The sequence below is a fragment of the Lytechinus variegatus genome, chromosome 13 (genome assembly GCF_018143015.1).
Source record: "Lytechinus variegatus isolate NC3 chromosome 13, Lvar_3.0, whole genome shotgun sequence".
In the NCBI taxonomy this organism is placed as follows: domain Eukaryota; kingdom Metazoa; phylum Echinodermata; class Echinoidea; order Temnopleuroida; family Toxopneustidae; genus Lytechinus; species Lytechinus variegatus.
The window spans coordinates 3,501,116-3,522,519 of NC_054752.1; the positions used below are offsets into that span (position 1 = coordinate 3,501,116).

Genomic DNA, 21,404 nt, shown 5'->3' on the forward strand with positions numbered 1-21,404 from the left:
GTCTAACTGGAAAAAAAAATAATAATAAGGCTTTATGTTCTGTATAAACATAGATTAGCAAAAAATGATACAAAATTTTAGTTTAAACAGTGAATATAATTCATTAGGAAATAAGGAGCATAAATTTTAATTTGTTTTTAAAGGACAGTAAAGAACGGGCATCTTTAATCTCATCGCCAAGGGAGTTCCAAAATCTTGGACCTGTATATAAATAAGTATTTTGTGCTAGATGCGTTCTGAGGAGGGGCAAGTGATATTCATTTGACTGCCTGGTGGGATAGTTATGGAGGGATTGGTTTTGGTGAAACATAGAGTCAAATATGCATGGCAACGAATTATTTTTGTATCTATACATGAATTGACCTAATTGAAATAAATATAAATTTTTTATTTTCATGATTTTATGTTCCAGGAACAATTGATCTGTATGAGGACGAACTGGTGCATTACATATAATTCGGAGTGTTTTCTTTTGTAAAATTAATATTTTGTCCAATAAAGAATTATGGGTATTTCCCCATGCTAATATTCCATAATTAAGGTACGGTAAAATTAAGGAGGAATATAACATGAGTAATGTGACCTGAGGAAAATAGTGTTTTAACTTATTAATTATACCAATATTACGAGATAATATTTTGCTCACATGAAGAACGTGGGGTTTCCAAGAAAGTTTATTATCAACTATAATTCCTAAAAATTTAATTTGGGAAACACATTGTAAAGGTGTATCATCAAAGATAATGTCAGAAGGTAAAGATTCAATAGAATTACTAAATATCATATATTTGGTTTTGTTTAAATTAAGAGATAGTTTATTGGCGCGTATCCATTGAGTCAAATTTAGCAGTTCTAAATTCATGATCTGAACTAGAGTTTGAGGGTTTTTGTGAGCAAAAAATACATTGGAATCATCTGCAAAAAGAATGAAAGAAAGAGTGTCAGATGATCTATGAAAATCGTTAATGTAAATAATGAATAAAAGAGGCCCTAATATACTACCTTGTGGGACACCACAATTAATGTCATGTTGATTAGAGATGTGATTATTTAAATAAACATATTGTTTTCTATTTTTAAGGTAATTCCTGAACCACTCCAAGGCAATTCCACGTATTCCATAATGAGAAAGCTTGTAAAGTAAAATGTCGTGGTTAATAGTGTCAAATGCCTTGGAGAAGTCCAGGAATATACCAATTAGATGCGAATGATCATCTAAAGAATGGGCTACTTTATGCACAAAATTTAAAAGAGCGTGGATAGTGCTATGTTTTTGTCTAAAACCAAATTGGAAGTTAGTGAATATATTATTGATTTTAAGAAATTTAGTTGTTCTAATAAAAATTAATCTCTCTAAAATCTTAGAAAGAGAAGAGAGTAAGGATATAGGATGGTAATTACCAGCATCAAGCTCGTCTCCCTTTTTAAATAAGGGAATAACTTTCGCAATTTTCATTTGTTTAGGAAAAATACCACTTAATATAGATTTATTTAATATATGTGTCAAGGGCTCAACAATAGACGATATGGTTCCTTTTAATATAAAATTACTTATGTCATCATGACCAGCACTGTGTTTATTATTTAAGGAGGAAACAATATCGGTCACTTCATAAATAGTAGTCGGATAGAAGAAAATGGAATTGGCATTAGGTTGTCCCAGGAATTTAGAAAAATGCTTATTGGATTGTGGAATTTTTTGTGCCAAATTTTCCCCTATCGTAGAAAAGTAAGAATTCAAAACATTGGCGATTTCTGTGGGATCTTCTATATTCCGATTATTAAATCTTATTTTAGTAATATTTGATTTCTTTTTTGAAATATTCAAAGCTTGCTTAATAACTTTCCATGTGTTTTTCATATCATGTTTATATTGTTCTAATTGAATCGAGTAATATTTCTTTTTTTCTGCACGCAAGACTTTTATTAATGTATTTTTATAAGAAGTATACTTAATTTTTGAATGTTCATTCTTCTTCAATTTGAATTTATAGTACAGTCGTTTTTTTTTATTAATTGAGCGCAAGAGGGAGTTAGAAATCCAGGGAAGTCTGGGTGATGTTTTATAATTAACTCGATTATCATTCTTTTTAGGAATATGATCATCTAGATGTTTTTTAAATATACTTAAAAAATTGCCTAAAGATAAATCAACATCGTCAGTGTTATAAACGCTAGACGAGTCAACTCTATCTAAACTGACACCAAGACTAGCTAATTTTTCTGGGGTGGCCCTACGTCTAGCTGGTAGGGGATATACTTTATTTAAGGAACATTTAAGATTGAAAAATGACATAATTGGATAATGATCAGTAATATCAGAAAGGACTATTAAGGATTCTGGGGGTGGTAATGAGTTACATAAAATATTGTCAAGGAGAGTGGCTGAGTGATTACTAACACGCGTAGGTTTAGAAAGCGCTTAATACTTACTTTGTCAGAAGTCTCTAAGCGCTATACAGTATATGCAGCATAATTACCCTGGCTTTAGCAGTGCAGCTGTTACGCGCGCTGCGTTTCAAGGAATAAATTCCTGCCAGGTACCCATTTCCCTCACCTGGGTTAAGTGCAGCACATTGTGGATCAATTTCTTGCTGAAGAAAATTACGCCGTGGTTGGGATTCGAACCCACGACCCACTGTTTCAAAGTCCGGAGACTAATCCACTGGGCCACAACGCTCCACAAGGTACCAATGCAAGTCCTCAGTCCAAATGTGAAGCTTGTGTGTGCTCAATTTTCAACTATGGGTAAGTCCACACATTCTCTCTTATTCCATCACTCTCACTACTGGCTTTTTTAAGGCATACATGTAGATTAGCCCATTGAGACAAATAAGTTCACCTCTTTCCTTCCTTCTCCTTTTCCTTCTCCATCTCAGATTCCTGCTCCCTCCAATCTACATATCACTCACCTTCTGAACCCTAGCCTTCTTGAGTTTCTCAAGGGCAATCTTAATCTTCTCCGACTTCAGCTTGGCAGCTTTCTCCTCTTCCGAGAGACTGGGATCCAGCTCCAGCTGCGACTCCAGGTCCTTGAGTTTAACCCTCACGCTCTGTGTAAGTTGATCCTGTAAAGAAAGGATAACATTCTCATTCAATTATTTCCGTGTGAAGCAAATACGAACCAGCAGACATTGACAGGATCAACTAAGCTCCTCTACTCAAATCTGGGTCCCGTAACACAAACGCTAGCGATTAATCGTATGCCCGATTTTCTAGATTGATTGTACATTGTAGTTAATGCAATCAATCGTAGAAAAATGTTGAACAATCATTGCTAAGCTTTGTGTTACAGACCCCTGGCCAGGTTCCTTCAGGAGTTCCTTACCAATAATGCAACATCTTGAGTAGTGTAGTCTTGTAATACAGACCCATTTTCTACTCAATACATTCATACAATTCATTCACACTGCAAGTAAAAGGTATATCTAGAGACTAGCAACATGTATATATAACACACAGTCAATGAAAGTCCATACATACATGTAGTATTGGTCAATTTGCTCCCCCTTACTACAGAAGGGCTCTATCCCATAGAATAATCATCATTTTTGTACCCAAACCGAACCCCCATTTTTTATCCCCTCAATTGTCACTTTGAAAACGACTAAAGCATTTCTGTTTCGCAAACCACAGGCAGGCTATTCCATAATATACATGTAACAATAATTTTCATTCTTTACACTTAATTTCAAAATCTGCTCAAGCCTTGATTATTCAAGAGCATTATAACTTTTCTTATTCTTTGATTTTTGCTTACAATGTATATAATTTTTTTCTAGTGACCATTCTGTTTTTGATTGAAGGACATTAAGGGAATACTGAACATGACATTGATGAGCACTTGTTAAATTCATGAAATGTATCCAGATATAAGCTTACGGGTGGTATTCCAAATGATGCATAACCAGATGGTGACATAGGGCTCGGTGACGGTGTTGTCGGTGACGTCACACTGACATTAGGAAGAGTCTTAACGCTACCATTGGCAGCGCTGAAGTCTAATGGTGCCGGTGGCTGGGTGTGGAGCACCGTCTTCTGTGCCGGTACCGATGGTGCCGGCACCGGGGCTGTGTGTCTTGGTGTGGGTGTCGTTGGTGTCATGGGCGACTCTGGAGCACCGGGTGTGGGGGTTAATGTCGGTGTTGGCGACACCGGTGTAGTCGCATCTTCATCTGATGGTGGTGGGGCGGGGAAGTCCTCTGGCGGTGGCGGCATCCTGGCCTCACCGTTCATGGGTGGTGGCGGTGGAAGGTCACCCATCATCCCACTCTCTTCTTCATCTGGCATAGGCGGCGGCGGGGGTAGATCGCCGGCGTCTGTCTCCACCGGTGGTGGCGTGGGTTTGAATGTCGGTGGTGGCGCCGATAACTTCTTGGTGCTCGAGTCTCCGCCAGATTCATCGATCTTCTGCTTGAGGTCATTCTCCATTTTACAGAGGTCGTTGAGTAAAGCATCGAGATCAACATCTTGGTCTTCTACAATAGGAAAGAGAAAACAGAAACAAAGAAAAGTATATTACTATGGATGGCTGTTGTGTAATAGGACAATATTTCATAGAATATAGAAATATATATCAGAGTTGTTGTCACATATCAAATATGTAACAGAAAGAAAATCCCAAGAATGACTATCATGGCAATCCAATATTCATACTGCCATTTCTAAATTTTATTTATTTCTCAAGGCACATTGAAAGAACAAGAATAGAATAACAGACTGAAAAGTGTGACCTTTATTGCTCTTTTTTAAGGAAAATTTGAGAAAGGTAATTTCGCATTATATGTTGAAGCCCTGAGTAAGTCAATTCCAAGGTAAATTGCCAATTCCTCCACTCATCACATGGTCTACCTTCATGTAGTCTAATGCCATTCCGTCCATAAACATTTCGTCTAACAACCATTTGGTCCAATCATCACTTCGTCTAATCACCAGTTTGTCTATGACCATTTTGTCTAATAACTATTTTATTTTCACTCATTTCACCCAATTAACACTTACTCCAATTAGAACAAATGGTACATGGACTAAATGGCTATAGGACCAACTGGTTATTAGACGAAATGGTGAGTGGACGAAATGGCAATATGACCATGTGGATAGGGGACGAACTGAAGATAGATGAAATGATAGTAGAAGAGTTGGTAATTGGACAAATTGGCAATAAAGCAAATGAAAATAGACCTATTCCAAAGGGCTTGTCTATCACCATCAAAAGCTGGTAATACAAAAAAAGGCCAGAGCTGGGGATTGCAAGACTTGTGCGCTGATAACATTTGATAAAGACAAAACAAAGACTTATTGTAGAAGCTTCATGCAAAATATGGAGACCTACAAAAGCACCTTTTCTTTTACAAAGAGAAAAACAACTTATTTATTGAATTTTTGAAATGCTGACATCTCCCTTTTCCTTGCCATTTACATGTACTTGTTACAGATGAGTACGATACAGCAGCGACAAATGCGTAGGAAGTTGATTACAAGGTAACATCAGCCATGAACTTAAATTGTGGCATTTTTCAGGGCTATTCAGCTCCGAAATCGCAAAAAAAAACTTTTAAAGATAAATCACTATCCAAAACAACCACTTTAACTCGCTATTTACACATTAAACAAATATCAATATTTAGCTAATTTCCACCTACATCCTTTGAAAATACCTCATGCCCAGCAGTTTATTCAAACAGGATGGAGAAATAAATCTGTGATCAACCATGAAAAACAACCGGTGTCAACAAAACCTTCACTTTTGTTTTCCCTCCACCATTAAATACCCTCTCTTTTGTTTAATTGTATTTTGCCTGTTGTTATCATGTGTTGTGATAAGAATAACTACACTATTGTCAGGAATATATATCATAACCAAATCCAACTTCATAATTTAGGGTTTTTTCTGTATCAAAATGTGAGATGCTTACCACATGTAAGGTTTAATGGCCATATATCTGCATTATTTCAATTGATTAATTTTGAAGCAATTTTTCCATTGTTTAAACAGAGGGAATCTCCTCTATTTCTTATATCATTTCTCTCTCTCTAAATGTATTCTTTTTATCCATGGATTGCTGTACACACACACGCACTCATGAAAGGCATCATTTTTTTTACTAGTTGGGTGCAATATGCGCACGAGACATTAAAAGTGCCCAAAAATGTTATCAAAAAATCAGAAAAAGGGGTCTTGTTTTATCAAGTCTAACTCCCAAGAAAATTTATTGAAATTCTTCAATAATATCTGATTTAAAAATGCTATTTTTTTTAAATTGGGATGGATGTGTATGTGCAACAGTTTTGTTAAATCCCCCCCCCCCACAATGCTGTGCTTATTTCTCACTGTTGCTTTTTTTCTCCTCAGCTAGTTAATATAAAATAAGACATGATAGAGCAAAACCCATTCAATGTCAGAAAGACTAAACCCTTGCCTATATTGCAATAAAAATGTGAAAAAGTTCAGAAACCCATCAACAAAGTACAGGAATGCACGCCTCTCTCGCCAGTCATCCATGATCTGCAGAATTACACATCATTTCCATGCCTAGCTAAGGCAGAAAAATCCCAATAATCATTATTATTGTGGTCAAGGTGCTTTGACCACTGTGGTTTTGCACTATTTGCCTTGTTAATCAGATTTCCAAACAGAGCATATCATTAAACAAGTGGAATGCCTCTGGCCGTCTCACCTGCATCACGCGGTTCAATATAGCAGCAGTGCTGACTTTGAATACTACTCTAACTCGCACAAGATGTTCAGTGATACATGGTTAATCTTATGTCCACTTTTTATGAACTAGACCAATAAACTTACAGAGATATGATGGTTATTCACAAAAAAAACCCAACATGGCCAAAGTTCATTGACCTTACATGACCTTTGACCATGATCATGTGACCTGAAACTCAAACAGGATATTCAGTGATACTTGATTACTCTTATGTACAAGTTTCATGAATCAGATCCATAAACTTTCAAAGTTATGATGGTAATTCAACAGATACACCCAATTCGGCCAAAGTTCATTGACCTTTGACCTTGGTCATGTGACCTGAAACGTGCACAGGATGTTCAGTGATACTTGATTACTCTAATGTCCAAGTTTAATGAACTAGCCCAATAAACTTCCAAAGTTATGATGGTAATTCAACAGATACCCCTGATTCGGCCAAAGTTCATTGACCCTAATGACCTTTGACCTTAATCATGAGACCTGAAACTTGCACAAAATTTTCAGTGATGCTTGATTACTATTATGTCCAAGTTTCATGAATCAGATCCATAAACTTTCAAAGTTATGATGGGAATTCAACAGATATCCCCAATTCGGCCAAAGTTCATTGACCCTAAATGACCTTTGACCTGGGTCATGTGACGTGAGACTCATGCAGGATGTTCAGTGATACTTGATTAACCTTATGTCCAAGTTTCATGAACTAGGTCCATATATTTTCTAAGTTATGATGACATTTCAAAAACTTAACCACAGGTTAAGATTTCGATGTTGATTCCTCCAACATGGTCTAAGTTCATTGACCCTAAATGACCTTTGACCTTGGTCATGTGACATGAAACTCTATTAGGATGTTCAGTAATACTTGATTAACCTTATGGCCAAGTTTCATGAACTAGGTCCATATACTTTCTAAGTTATGATGTCATTTCAAAAACTTAACCTCAGGTTAAGATTTGATGTTGACGCCGCCGCCGCCGCCGCCGCCGCCGTCGGAAAAGCGGCGCCTATAGTCTCACTTTGCTTCGCAGGTGAGACAAAAAAACCATATATTACAGAAATATTTTGGAATCACACTGAAATCAAATAAGTTTTGTAAAAGAGAAGTAGTACAGCTGGTTGACAATAAACAATTATAGCTTAGTTAATAATACAGTATAGAAATATATTACATCGCACTGAAATCAGTAGTCCTTAACCTACGTTTGTAGTCCTATATGTTGAGGAACCTGTTTCATGGTTTTTGAGATTTTCATGATATAAATTGTAGTTGAGAAATTGAAACTCAACTATGTTTTTTCTTTAATCATTGAGTGAAGCATAAATTCCTTAATGCATCTTAAATAGAAAATATGTAATTTGTAAGCCTCCAAAGGGTTATTTTTTAAACCAATGCAATCTAGTACAGTAGATCCTTCACCCACTAAAGCAGGTCATGCTCTAATTGCGATGGCTGACTAATAAGCTATCAACAGTCATTAACATTTCATCACAAGTTGGAGAATAAGTATGATTTCATTCAACAAATTAACACCGACACAAATAAAGATCATTTGCCAAATAGGGTGACAAACATTATATTGACTTGCTGTATTTAGGATACAGTACATGTGTGCTCTGGGAAATATATGGTGTGCATGATGTAAAATCAATTAAACAATATTTGAACAGTTTTGCCGAGAGGAATTTGAGAAATGTGAGATATGTTATTGGCTGACCACTAAAAAACGATTTAGTTTCTGAGAGAATGTGAGTTATTGGCATGAGGTTATACTAAAAGTGAGTATTACAATATAAAAATGAAATTTGATGTAACTGCTAACTGATAAAAAGGAGTGAATTCACCAGTCATTAATCTGGTTTCTCTCAAACAGTCTGCAAAATAGGCAAAAATATTATTTTCAAAAATCCCACTTCTTATATTTTACATTACAAGAACATAAATTGTCCAAATATGAATTAACTTTCACTTTTAAAGTGAAAGTTAATTCATAAGGCAGCCACAATATAAGGCACAATAATATAAAGAAGGAAACATATGGCCATATAAAGAAACAGACATGATAGAAGACCGAAAGTTGAAATGAAAACCAGTTGTAAACTGCCTACCATAACAACAACTTCCCAAAAGTAAGGATTTCTCAAAGAATAATAAAAAAAATTAAAGAAACAGTTCCCATCGGATTGTAAAGTGAAGTTATCAAGAAACAAAATTCATATTCTTTCCTCCGTATTCGATGTGGATGAGAGGTCTGACTATTAATCATAATTTATCACAAAAAAAGAGAAGTATACTAGGGTAAATTCACATTTCTTAAAGGTATCATTTTACTTCATTGCTTCCCTGTTGTGGCAAGAAAAAAAATGGAGGAAGAAAGAATAAGACAAAGAAGGAGAGAAAAGAAGAAGAAAAGAAAAAGACAACTGGAGAGAGAAAAAGAAGAGAGAAAAGGTAGAAAGATAACTTAGGAGAAAACAAGGGAGTAAGAAAAAGAACAAGTAGGAGAAAGAAAGATAAGAAAGGAAAAGAAGCAAAAGGAGAAGAGGAAAGGAGAAAAATGAGAGGGAAAAGAGACAGAGAAAAAAAAAAGAAAGAAAATGTAAGAAAGGAAAAAAAGGAGAAAAGTAAAGTAAATTGACTAACAATCCTTCTTGCTGGAATGAAATACACAAGATTGATAATACAAGACTTGACTCAATAAGTGTTTGCATTATTGCCAAAGATGGCGGACAGTGGGCATCATTTGACACGATAGGAAAGGTCAAGATAGATCTGCATCTAGTGAGAACCAACCCATCATGCTTGACAGTAAATCAATACAATAACAAGTTTAGAAAGAAGCCCATTCACACAATGCAAAAAAATGTACTATTAAACTAAAGAAGATAGATAATAGTGTCGCTCTGTTGAAAATAGACCAAGTAAAAAAGTAACAAAACAAACAAAGCATATAAGGAATTGTCTTTCTTCTTGCTATAAATAAATTAATGCATAAAATGCTTCCACTTCCCTCATGAAATCTGATTTCCAGATAGGCCTATGAAGCATTGTAAATATTCTCATGTTTCCACTCATCTTTTATGGTTTATACAAAAAATAGTGTCATTTTTAGTCTAATCAGATAAAAATGCAGCATGTAAAATATACAACACTACACAAATGACCACACATGGCAAGAAGGAAGTTTGGAAACTTTATAGGGTTGTCTGTCATTAGTGGTACAGATATTGAAGGGGCTGTCTCCATTTCTCTGATAATCTTTCTAATCAGAAATGAGATCCGCCATACTGGGAAGACAAACATCAGCAAGCATTTTCGCAACCGCTGAAATGACAGGGGGGGGGGGGCTTGCTTGGGAAGTATAGCAAGGTGGGTGCTAATTATCAAGATCACCTACACAGTGTCGACAGTTGGAAATAAGCTTGATTGGCCAAGGGGTTGGTCAGTGGGAATGTTATGGAAGATTGGCCATGCCGGGAAGACAAATATCGGCAAGCAACGCAACCGCTGAAATGATTGGGGGGGGCTTGCTTGGAAAGTATAGCAAGATGGGTGCTAATCATCAAGATTGCCTACACGGTGTCGACAGTTGGGAATAAGTTTGATTGGCCAAGGTTTGGTCATTGTGAAATATGCCACGGCAGGAAGACAGACATCGTCAAGCATTATAGTAACCGCTGAAATGTCAGGGGGGAGGGGGGCTTCCTTGGGAAGTAATGCAAGATGGGTGCTAATTATCAAGATCTCCTACATGGTGTCGACAGTTGGAAATGAGCTTGATTGGCTAAGGGTTTGGTCAGTGGGAAATGTTATGGGTGTCCAATATCATGCGGGCTGAAATACAGGAAGAATATGAGAAGATTTCCAGTGCAATCTCTTCCTCCCCCTTTCCCTTTTTGTGTCCTATGGATTTGACAGTTGATGTATTAAAGGTCAAGTCTACCCCAGCAAAATGTTGATTTGAAGCAATAGAAAAAAAATCCAACAAGCATTATGTTGAAAATTTCATCAAAATTGGATGTAAAATAAGAAAGTTATGACATAAAGTCCAGGATGTTCATATAACTGTTTTGTGAAATAAAGCGAAACTTTAAAACGTCATAAGTTTCTTATTCTACTTCCGATTTAGATGAAATTTTCAGTGACATGCTTGTTGGAATATTCTCTTTTAAATTCAAATCCAACTTTTTGTTGGGGTGTGCTGGTCCTTTAAGTGTCTCCCTACACGATACAAACACTGTTTTTTTTCTTCCAAAGCGGTTTACTGTATTAACTAAACATTACTTGTACAACAGTTTAAACAAGTGTTAAAAAGAGATGTGATCAAAGTAACCTGTATCATATTGGGTGATTTCAAGTTCGGTGTTGGCCTTGGTGTTGGTGTTAGTGTTGCAATTTCAGTTGCTTCCCCTAGCTCCAAAACTTATTCAGAGCTTGTAAAACTGATCCAGATCACATTATTGACATCTCAACAACTAGTGAGTGACTTTTCAGGACAATCTTCATTTTATGTTTGGTGTTATAATCGTGTAAAAATTGACCCAACACCAACACCAAAAGGTCAACACTGAACTTGAAATCACCCAATGTATTTTAAAAAAAATACAACATACCATATACTGTGTTAACCCTTGGAACAAAGAATGAATATCTGAGCATCTTAAATCCAGGTACACTCCCCCAATACGCTGGCTTCAAGACGGTGTCCTCAAAAATACAACTTCAAAATGACTATTTCAAGTTGACGGACGATCAAAATCAAGTACAGCTGCACTATTAACAATCCAACCCAAATGAAGTCTTCCCCACGAGCACCTCCAGATTTCAAAGTCTCTTTCGCTTCTAATTTCGATTCCTTGAACAGGTTAATTATTCATTGTATGTCAGGCTAATGGTAGGTAGCTCAGGGATTGCTTTGTTTCGCTATGAATCTAATCACTTGTTTATAATCTATTTGTTTAAGAAGTGAGAGTGATTAAATAGGATAACACAGTGTCATCTGTAATGATCAGCATGTGTGACCTGGGGCCTGTTTCACAAAACCCCTTTCAACTTTGCAATGACAGTTAAAAGCTACCGAAATCCTTCAATCTGATTGGCTGATAGTAAATTTGGTACAGAAACTGAGGGAATTGTTATTAAAACAAGTCTTCAGTCTCATAAGGGCTTCTTTTTGTCATCAACATCTCCGAAGAAGAAAGGTTTTATTTATAGTAAATGTACATGAAAAGGATGTTAACTGGAGGTGCGATTATCGAAAGGAAAGGAAGAATGAGGGAAAGAACATTAAAAATATTGCAAATAAGCAGTGGCGGGTCTTGGGGGCGAAAGGGGCACACGCCCTCTCTCTATTTATAAGAGAATTGAACAAACTATTAAATTATTAATACAGCTAAATGTAAGAAAAAATGTGCTCTATGCCCCATCCACTTCCAAATTTTGCAATTTGCGCCCCTCTGTTTCAAAATCCTGAATAAGTTTGGATAACGCTCTCAGTGGGGTGACACATTTCGCGCGAAGTTCGAAACCGCAGCATAGGCATTCTACACCTGTCGTGTGGAGTAGCACACGCTCAAAATGTGTGAAGATCGCTTCCCGAAGAACGGTTGTGTCCTCACTTAGGCTAAAACCAGTTTAACGAGGTAAAGCGATCTTGAAAACTACATCGGCAGGTGGTTTTCTGAACCAATTTGGAAGATTGCTTCCAAGATCACTTTGACTGTTCTCACTACACGTTAAACTAGTTTCCAGTAAACTAGTTTTAAGACCGTATTGAGAACAGTGTCTTATACCCTTTTCATAAACCTATCCTCCAATTAGCCGCCTAAGAGTAATGCGGATAATTCAATAAAAATTGCGTTCATAAACTCCGAAAATAAGCCGCATTATTTTTACGAGCGCCCGTCCTGAAAAAGGCGGATAATCGCCATGACAACTGGACACGCCCCCTCCGATGCGGTTGTGTTGGAAAAGGGTGACCTTGTGACCGCACCATGGCAATTATCCGCATTATTTGGAAATGCGTTCATAAACTCAAAATCTTATTCCGATGCCGCTATTATGCGGATAATAGCAGCATCAGAGTAATGCGTATAACTCTTGTCCTCCTCCAATTTTACGACCAAATTATGCTGCTATTAGCCGCCTAATTCATTTTAATTGGGTTTATGAAAGGGGTATTAGATTCAATCAGGTATCAGGCATCAACCCCTTCACGATCTAGTCACATGACAAGTTCATGACCTGTTTAAAATGTCAAATGATATATACGTCACCTGATATACAACCACACAAGTATATCAACCAATGATGCTGCAACTTGTTAGGAATATGTGGCTGAAGATTAAAATGTTTCTTTTGCAAGTCATTCCAACGCGTGATTCATATCGCAAATGGTTAAAACAAACCTTTCTTACCACAACAGCTTTACAGGACCATAAAGTTTCCGCTCCAAGGCAGCGATTAAAGGTATTTAAAAATATAATCATTTTTCAATAATTACTACACAAATTTCCGTTAAATCAAGCACATGTGTGGGTTACTGGTGACCAATTCTGACAAGTTATATATCATTTTAAAGTGTGTTTTTACCAAGTTCAAGAAAAATCTCAAAAGTCATTTTGGGTGCCTTATAGCTGGTTTTGGCAGGTCACACATGATATACACTGTGTAACAAGATATGGGCACAAGTAAAGATAGAACACTTGTACAACACTTGCTATATTAAACCACATTTATGATGGTAATTGCTCAAGGTGTTTATCTCATACGATAGGATATGATATGACCAACATAAACAAAACTAAAACTTATGGGATGTGATCAAAGTTTCCTGTTGCTAAGTGGGCTTCAGGAAATATTCGTGATATTAAGGTAAATGGAGATGGGGAGTGTTTCACCAGGCAAATAGTCAGTGATTTTCAATGACTTCTCTGTTCTCAGCCAATCAGAAACAAGAATTTCGGTAGCTTATAACACTACCTGTTTCATGAAATGCACCCCAGATTATCTTGCATATATGTTCTCTTCCACTTTCATCTGTCATTCAAGAGGATACCAATTTGAGCAAAGACTTACATATTAAGTTCTTTTTTGAGAAGTGATTATGGTGTCGTGATCTTGGTAAAACATTTGATTCTTATAAATGATACTTACATCAAAATGTAGGCCTATAATATCTCCATTGTTTCCTCTGACATTTTTTTCTAAATTGAAATTAATCACATATTTATAAAATTTCTAGTCCATGTATTCAATCATGGTTTGTCACATGAAGCGCAGATACAGTGTTGATTCTATTCTAAAGGCCTATATCCACTTGAAAAATTCCTATATAGTGGCTTATAACAACTTTCAATGGTTTCTATATTTAAATGCAACAAGCTTAACCAATAAGTCCAAAGAAATGAGCGCCCCCAAAACAAAAGTTTCTTTAACCCTGCAACACATGAATCCCAATAGAACAGTTTTACCTTTAAAGATGACGAGTACGTACGGCCTCACCTTTCTTTTCAGAACCACACCATTTTATGGTTTCTACCACTGTTTTTCTTGTTCCACCATTCCCCCTCGTCATCTCTCTGGCTTGATAGGGTGCCAAGCCCAACATGTCAGCACCCCTCCCCCTCCCCATCCTGCGTAACCCAATCCCCATGACCCCCTCCTGTCGGGATCCCACCCAACCCTTTCCTGTTGTAGCTTGTAACGGAGTGTACCGCAAACCAACAGCCATAGAAGAGCAGAGCCGCAAAAAGATGTAAGACCCTCTTGCTCGCAAAATAGAAATGAATTCAAAACTTATATGGCAATTTGCATTTTTTGTAAGAACAACAAATTACGTAATAAGAACAAGAAAGTATAAACCGTCACCAAAATCCCATGCTGGTCAAAACTAGACCACTTAAAATTTCTGATCGATATTCATTGCATTATCACACTCATTGAATCCTGGCACTATTTACCCACAGACGAGGATAAATATTCATATGATTTTGACCAACAAACATGCCAGTGTGGTTCAAGAAAGATTACAATCAATGCCCTAAAAACCCAACCTGAAAAACCCAACCAGAACCTGGTCAACCCACCCCCCTCCCCGCAGACCTATGGTAGCAGAGTCGGGGATAAACATTTTCAACACCAAAAGTCTCTGTGATGAACCAGGCCTTCACACTATTTTTTTTTCTCTTCTGTTTTAAGTCACAGATCATCAAATTATTCTATCTCTCACACAAGGCTTGACTTGAGAGTAACATACATGACCCCCAAGTCAGGAATAATTAACCCCCAAATCATTTCTCAAAAAACTAATAATAGTATTCCACATTTGATAGAAGAATCATGAGAATATAGATTTTCCTTGAAAGTCATAAATAAATGCACCAAAATATCAACATAATTGGACAAAGGTCAAAATTCCATTGGCTCCGATGCCACTCCAGATAATTCAATAAAATCTCAAATAGCAGAATTTCAGCACTACTTCACCATCTCTTGTGTTTTACTTGATTTAAAATGGGAAGGATCATGCTGGTTTCCAGAAAACATATCTAAATTTAAAAATAATATCAGAGTGTTGTTATCAACGTTGTTTGTGGTACGACACAAGGGGCCAAACATGCATTGAAAAAAAAAAAAGAGTTGAAAAATAAAAACTAGCAAGAACCATTTCATTATGGCAACTTGGAAACATAACATGGACTATTTATATCCAACTATTGAACATTCACTAGGAAGGTGATATGTAAAGGACACAATTACTGAAGCATTGATTAAAATTAATGTACTATTTTAAACAACAGATGGCAAGACTCATGATATCCTAAAAGTAATATGAATATGTCTTTAATTCTAAGAATGATTGATGTTTCAAGATCATATGATATAAATTATAGTTGCCATAAGGCTAGGAAAAAAAACCTTTTAACTTTTAACTGGTATACAGACTAAAAACCAAGGACTATATCCCTGTCTGAGGGGCAATTTGTAATCCACATATAATCAAGTAAAGTGCAGTTTAAAAATGAATGAGATATGGATGTTCATGTTATGTATGTAAATAATATCAGAAAGCATACTGAAGCTCCAGCATCATGAAGTCCACCTACCATATGTGTAAGTTGATGCCCATCCATCCATGGCTGTATCAACAAAACCTTTCTCCACTCCCTGGGGAGAAATACAGGACTTCCAAACTCAATTGCCTGGCACAGTACAATGCATCCTACCAGGTCCACTTATCTCCCGGGTGGGGAGAGGCAAAGTGTGGATTGATGCCTTGCAGAAGGAAGCAAGTGGCAGCGGTGGGATTTGAACACAAAACCCTCTGATTGCAACACCAGAGTCAGAACCACTAAACCAAGACACTTCTATGCACAGACGGTTGAGACAATAAATTGTGATATTATTCTTTGCTATATTATAAACTATCCCCTCAACCTGTTCGATAAGGAAGACAGTTTGTCATATTCCATACATGCCTCCTAGCTTGGCCTAATTAAAATGGCCGATGATGAGATGCGCCTCTCCAAAGCAGCATGCTGTAATACTAATTAAGCCTTCTTCCTGTCTTCCTATTAATAAGAGATCATAACCTTAATCCACATTCTGAGCCAGCAATGATCCTCGGCATCACCACAAGAAACTGGCACATCAGAGGTGAATGTACTATGATTAAAGTCTAAGAAAATAATGGTGGGATTTATCTTTCAGGTACATGTACATAAGACTATGTTAATAATAATAATAAATATCAACATGCATATCACTGCCAAATGCGTCCCGATGTGCTTAATTTGATATTATTACCCTGGCTTTAACTCTGAAGCCTTTTACAGCCAGTAGCATTTGAAGGAATAAATTCCTGCCAGGTACCCATTTACCTCACCTGAGTCGAGTGCAGCACAATGTGGATAAATTTCTTGCCGAAGGAAATTACGCCATGGCTGGGATTAGAATATGTTACTCTTTGTCTTTAATATATAATTTCAATATTTTAGGGCATGGTCGAATTTCTTAGGGGCACATTTCCACATGGCCCCATAAATGGAGGAAAATTTTACAGAGTGCTAATTCTCCAAGGCCAATTAACACCTATGTGTTGGCTCAGATGGTAGAGTGTCCGTCTCACAACCGGGAGGTCAGGAGTTCAAGCCTTGACCGTGTCAGACCAAAAGACATTAAAAGAAGGGAGCTGCTGCTACACTGTTTGGCATTCAACAATTGAAGGAATATAGCCTTGTCGATCTGGTACTGCACAAGCGGCTGCCAGGTCCACAACCATTAGGACAAAATTAATTTTTCTGAATATTTCATATTATATTTTGAACAATAAAATATGGAATTGGCCATCGATTAATTTTCACTGATAATCACTGACAGCTGTTATTAGCTACCGAAATGCTTGAATCTGATTGGCTGAAAGCAAATTTGTGGGTGATTTTCACTGACGAGGTGCTTTGTGAAACACTCCAAAGAGGTCAAAGCACTACAGGGCAGAACAAATTCGATATTGTTCAGCACACGACAATAGTGTGATGACTTGATTCGAATTGTTCCCAGAATGACTGTATTATGTTAATGTTAGTCATCCGGGAGACAGAATGTGTCACATTAGACGCAAGGAATCGGTTGATGAAAAGGGTGACGATGGGTGCTAAACAGAGGCCCATCTAAAATCAATTCATCTCCGTACAAAGCCAGTCAAACATTTGCAAATTTTGCGGCTCCACAATACAAAAGAATATAGCTCATATGGTCTTCATTTGAATAAAGAAAGAAAAAAAGTACCATGAATGGTTGATATGTTCACACCTACAACTCTGGATTTGTGCCTTTAAAAGGATGCATATGAACTATTTTCTCTCTGTATAAAACAAGTCAAATGTTTGATTCATTGAAAAACTCAATTTTGAGGTTTCACACCACAAGAGCATACCTCATAAGTATTCATCACTGATAATTAGGCCTACTGGTGATGATATGAATATTTTTCAAATCCTACTGACAGAATCGTCATTATCTTCACAGTATTTCATCTATCAGCTCCAATTGCTCTGAACTGTTTATTAAGTGTCCCAGTTTTGGAGGAAATAGTCATATAACGTTTTGATTGTTAAATGGCATAATGAAATCATGTTAATTAACATAAAATAGCAATGAAATACAAAATCAATGAATGAAAAGTATGATAAAAATTTGTAGATAAATACATTTTCGATTTTTTTTTTGAATGCCAATTAATTCCCCTTTATAGAATTTATTAGTCCTAGGACAATAACTACTTTAATAAAAAATGAATCTTGAATTGTTCCATTACAAGTAAGAAAATTAATGCATTTTTTATCTATAACAACTCAACCTTCAATTTCTTCCATTATTAAGAGAGAAATTTAATAATATGGAACTAAAATTGCCATTAAACAATGCTTCTCTATGAATAGCATACAATTTCGTGTCAAATTCGATTGTAAATTGTAAAAACAATAAAAGGGGGATATAATATTACTCTATGAGAATAGAGGAGTGAAGTTATCTTTTTACGTCAACTGTTAGCATTCATCTGAGTGCATGTGTCTCATCTGTCATAGATACACAGAACAATGACACTGGCGGCTTTGTCAACTCCCGAGGGCCTCCTTTCACCAGACCATTGTTGCATGACTCATCCTTATCTTAAAGGATCACTTTCATGAACAATATAGTTTGTTGAAGGAATTCCAAAATTGTAAAAAAACATTGTACATGCATCTTGGATGGTATCATTGCTTATAAAATCTGACAAAAACAAACATAAAAAGTTTATTACATTTTTGCATAACTCTTCTCCAAACCAAAGCCATATTTGGGCATATATCAATGTCTTCTTCTGAATTATTCTTTGACAGTTTTTTGAGGACTACCCTTTTAAGGAATTACGATGGCTATATTTGATTTGATATTTGATTATTGCAAAGTGAAATGATCATATACGGTATCAATATAAGACATACAACATTTGTATACGTCAAAGAAAATTTTGGTTCTCCATCTCTATGTGTAAATCTCCATTTTGTGAATAAGTATACCATTACATATTTTGTTATATACTGTTTTTCTTGCTAGTTTGTTCTAAGGCTGTTACATTGAGGTAAAACAAAAACCATACTAATGTCCCCTACCACTTTTCTATCCCACCCCCCCCCCCCCTGAACCCATTTCTCTTCAACTGTATAAAAAATAGAATTAATTTAATATCAAGATGACTAATCCTTCCCTGAAAAGCTCTGCTGGTTTGGCAGATCTTCATTCTATTCTTCAAATGCCAAGTCGGTAATAGAGGGAAATTAAGATTAATTATATGAACATGAAAACTGATCATCAAATTTTATGGCAGGGAAAGCGAGCCAAATTGTATTAATCATACCTTACTTTTAACTATGGAAATCAAATGAATAATCATATTGATATCCGCAATCATATAAATTTGCATTTTAATAGCCATGGTTAAAGAGAAATTCCAGTAGTTGCAGTAAACACTGATTTCATGAGAAAGTCTGTAAAACCAGGCTTAATTGTCAGTATATCATCGAGGATCTAGATCTGGTAGTCGCATAAACTGAACTTTGTGAATTCTTGAAATCTACGCTGAAAAATGTTCACACTGAAGATCACCAACACAGATAGGCACACGTGAGACAGTGTAATATTATTGCTGGAATAAAGACCTGACGGAAGTGACCGAATCCGCACTTATTTCTCAGCAATTACACAATTTCTTCCAGAATCCTTTGGCACATATTTTTTATTCATACAAACAGACACTTGGATGGTCATTATATTAGATTCTATAAAAAGTCATTTTGAGATCGTAACAAGAACTGGAATTTATCTTTAAGTTACACCTATGTTTACAGTTATCAACATGATATTCACTAAATTGAAATCATTCTTATCCTGCATGAAGTCACAAAATGGGAATACAAAAACAAAATATTGAGAATTGTAATAAATTAAATCGTACATTATAATTGCCAGTTTGCCACAAATATGGATGAAATATTACGAAGCATTCCATAGAGGTGGTTTAAATTTGTAGTTCAGAGCGGGGTCAAACCTTGGTTAAATTATCGGAATACCATCCAACATCTATACATTTGAATAATTGAAAAAGTTGGATATGCTACTAAAAAAGCTTCAGTATCTCTGTTTTTAAGGCTATTTTACGATTTTGCGGTTCCAAACACTTATTCCAAAAAACCTTGTGAACGCTTGAAGAAATAAAATCTTCAGAAACCAAAAGGAATATGACAGGATGCATATCCACTTTCCCCTTTTACACAGCACACTTGAAATCAATTCAACTCAATATATATTCAAACCACAAGAAAGTTGATGACGGATTTGACAACAGGGATGCTATTATCGCCCCTAAACTATATATGTGTCAAGTTTTCAATTAATTTTCAGCTCCCAAATATAGGTTAAATCCATGCTTAGTTTCAATGTACATGTACATGTCATTCACCATTGACAGAATATTATATTTACTTCCTTCTTTTATATTCAATTATCAACTGTATTTTTCAATACAAAATTCTCAGCATAAACATTGCTTTCATTTCAAACTTTGTTATTTCATAAATTCTGGTTCCATCAACCTATGCATAATTTCCTTCTGTTTTTATTTTCATGCTTTCATTTTCTAAAACTGTAAAGTTTTCTGTGCTACCTTGATCACTTTTAGTTTCTTTCCTGATCCAACAACCAAATATAAATAATATTAAAACACTACATAATTTATCTTTTGTTGCAAGAAGCATGTTGAGGAGCTTTCCCATTATTAAAATGAAGGCTTCGGAAACTAAAGAGAACACATCCATTTCAATGATTGAAAACCCAAGGAGAAATTACTTTAATGTTATTACTTGAACATATTTCCCATCTTATTCGATAAGTAGTGCTGCAATTTGAAGATAATGGAGAGAATAATTGGCGGATTAGTATCAGCGTTATAATACAAGGACAAGGATGTGTTCCATGTAAGTAGATAGAGTGCAGAGTTCCGTATTAAAAGTGAATCATTTTGCTTCAAAGGCTGCTATACTTAAAAACCCCATCCTTTCCACTACAACCACCCCCTCCCTTCACCCCCCCCCCCAGCCCCGGACACAAAGGTGTTTGACCCTAATCACATCTAACTAAATCAAGCTCTACATGTATTTACACCTTTATGAATAATAAAAAAAATAAATAAATACAACTTAGAAATTAAAAAGTCCTAGTGGCGACATTATATGCATTACTATTTCATTTTAAATGAGGAATAATAAATTCATCTTTTTAAAAGATCATCCAGCAAAATTGGACAATCAAAATAAAGATTTTCAATACCGGTAATTATCTACCTTAACAAACTGCTACTAAATTACAAAATTCACAACGATTCAAATATATTCACAATAATAATAATAATAATAATAATAATGATGATGATAATGATGATGATGATGATGATGATGATGATGATGATAATAATGATAATAATAATAATAACAATAACAATAATAAAAATCACAATAATAATAAAACTTATCATTAAAAAGATGTAAGGAATGTAAAATTCCTAAAATTCTGGTAACGGACTCCTAACACTTGTATCCCCCTCCCCTTCCCCAATCAAAAAATAGAAGGTGATAATT

General features: G+C 35.8%; 1 protein-coding gene across 5 annotated transcripts in view; it reads right to left on the reverse strand.

The window, feature by feature from the left end:
• Positions 1-16,193, reverse strand: part of LOC121426521 (histone-lysine N-methyltransferase 2D-like) — a 35,609-nt gene extending 19,416 nt beyond the window's left edge. For 3 of the 5 annotated variants that reach the window (XM_041622861.1, XM_041622860.1, XM_041622859.1), the window contains exons 1-3: positions 15,834-16,188; positions 3,883-4,478; positions 2,913-3,068 (exon numbers count right to left, since the gene is read on the reverse strand). In XM_041622861.1, the coding sequence (XP_041478795.1) occupies positions 2,913-3,068; positions 3,883-4,478; positions 15,834-15,864 (783 nt within the window). In that variant the 5' untranslated portion in view covers positions 15,865-16,188. Of the gene's footprint in view, positions 1-2,912; positions 3,069-3,882; positions 4,479-15,833 lie in introns of all 5 variants that reach the window. The other 2 variants (XM_041622858.1, XM_041622857.1) reach the window with 1 other exon arrangement.
• Positions 16,194-21,404: the final 5,211 nt, after the last annotated feature.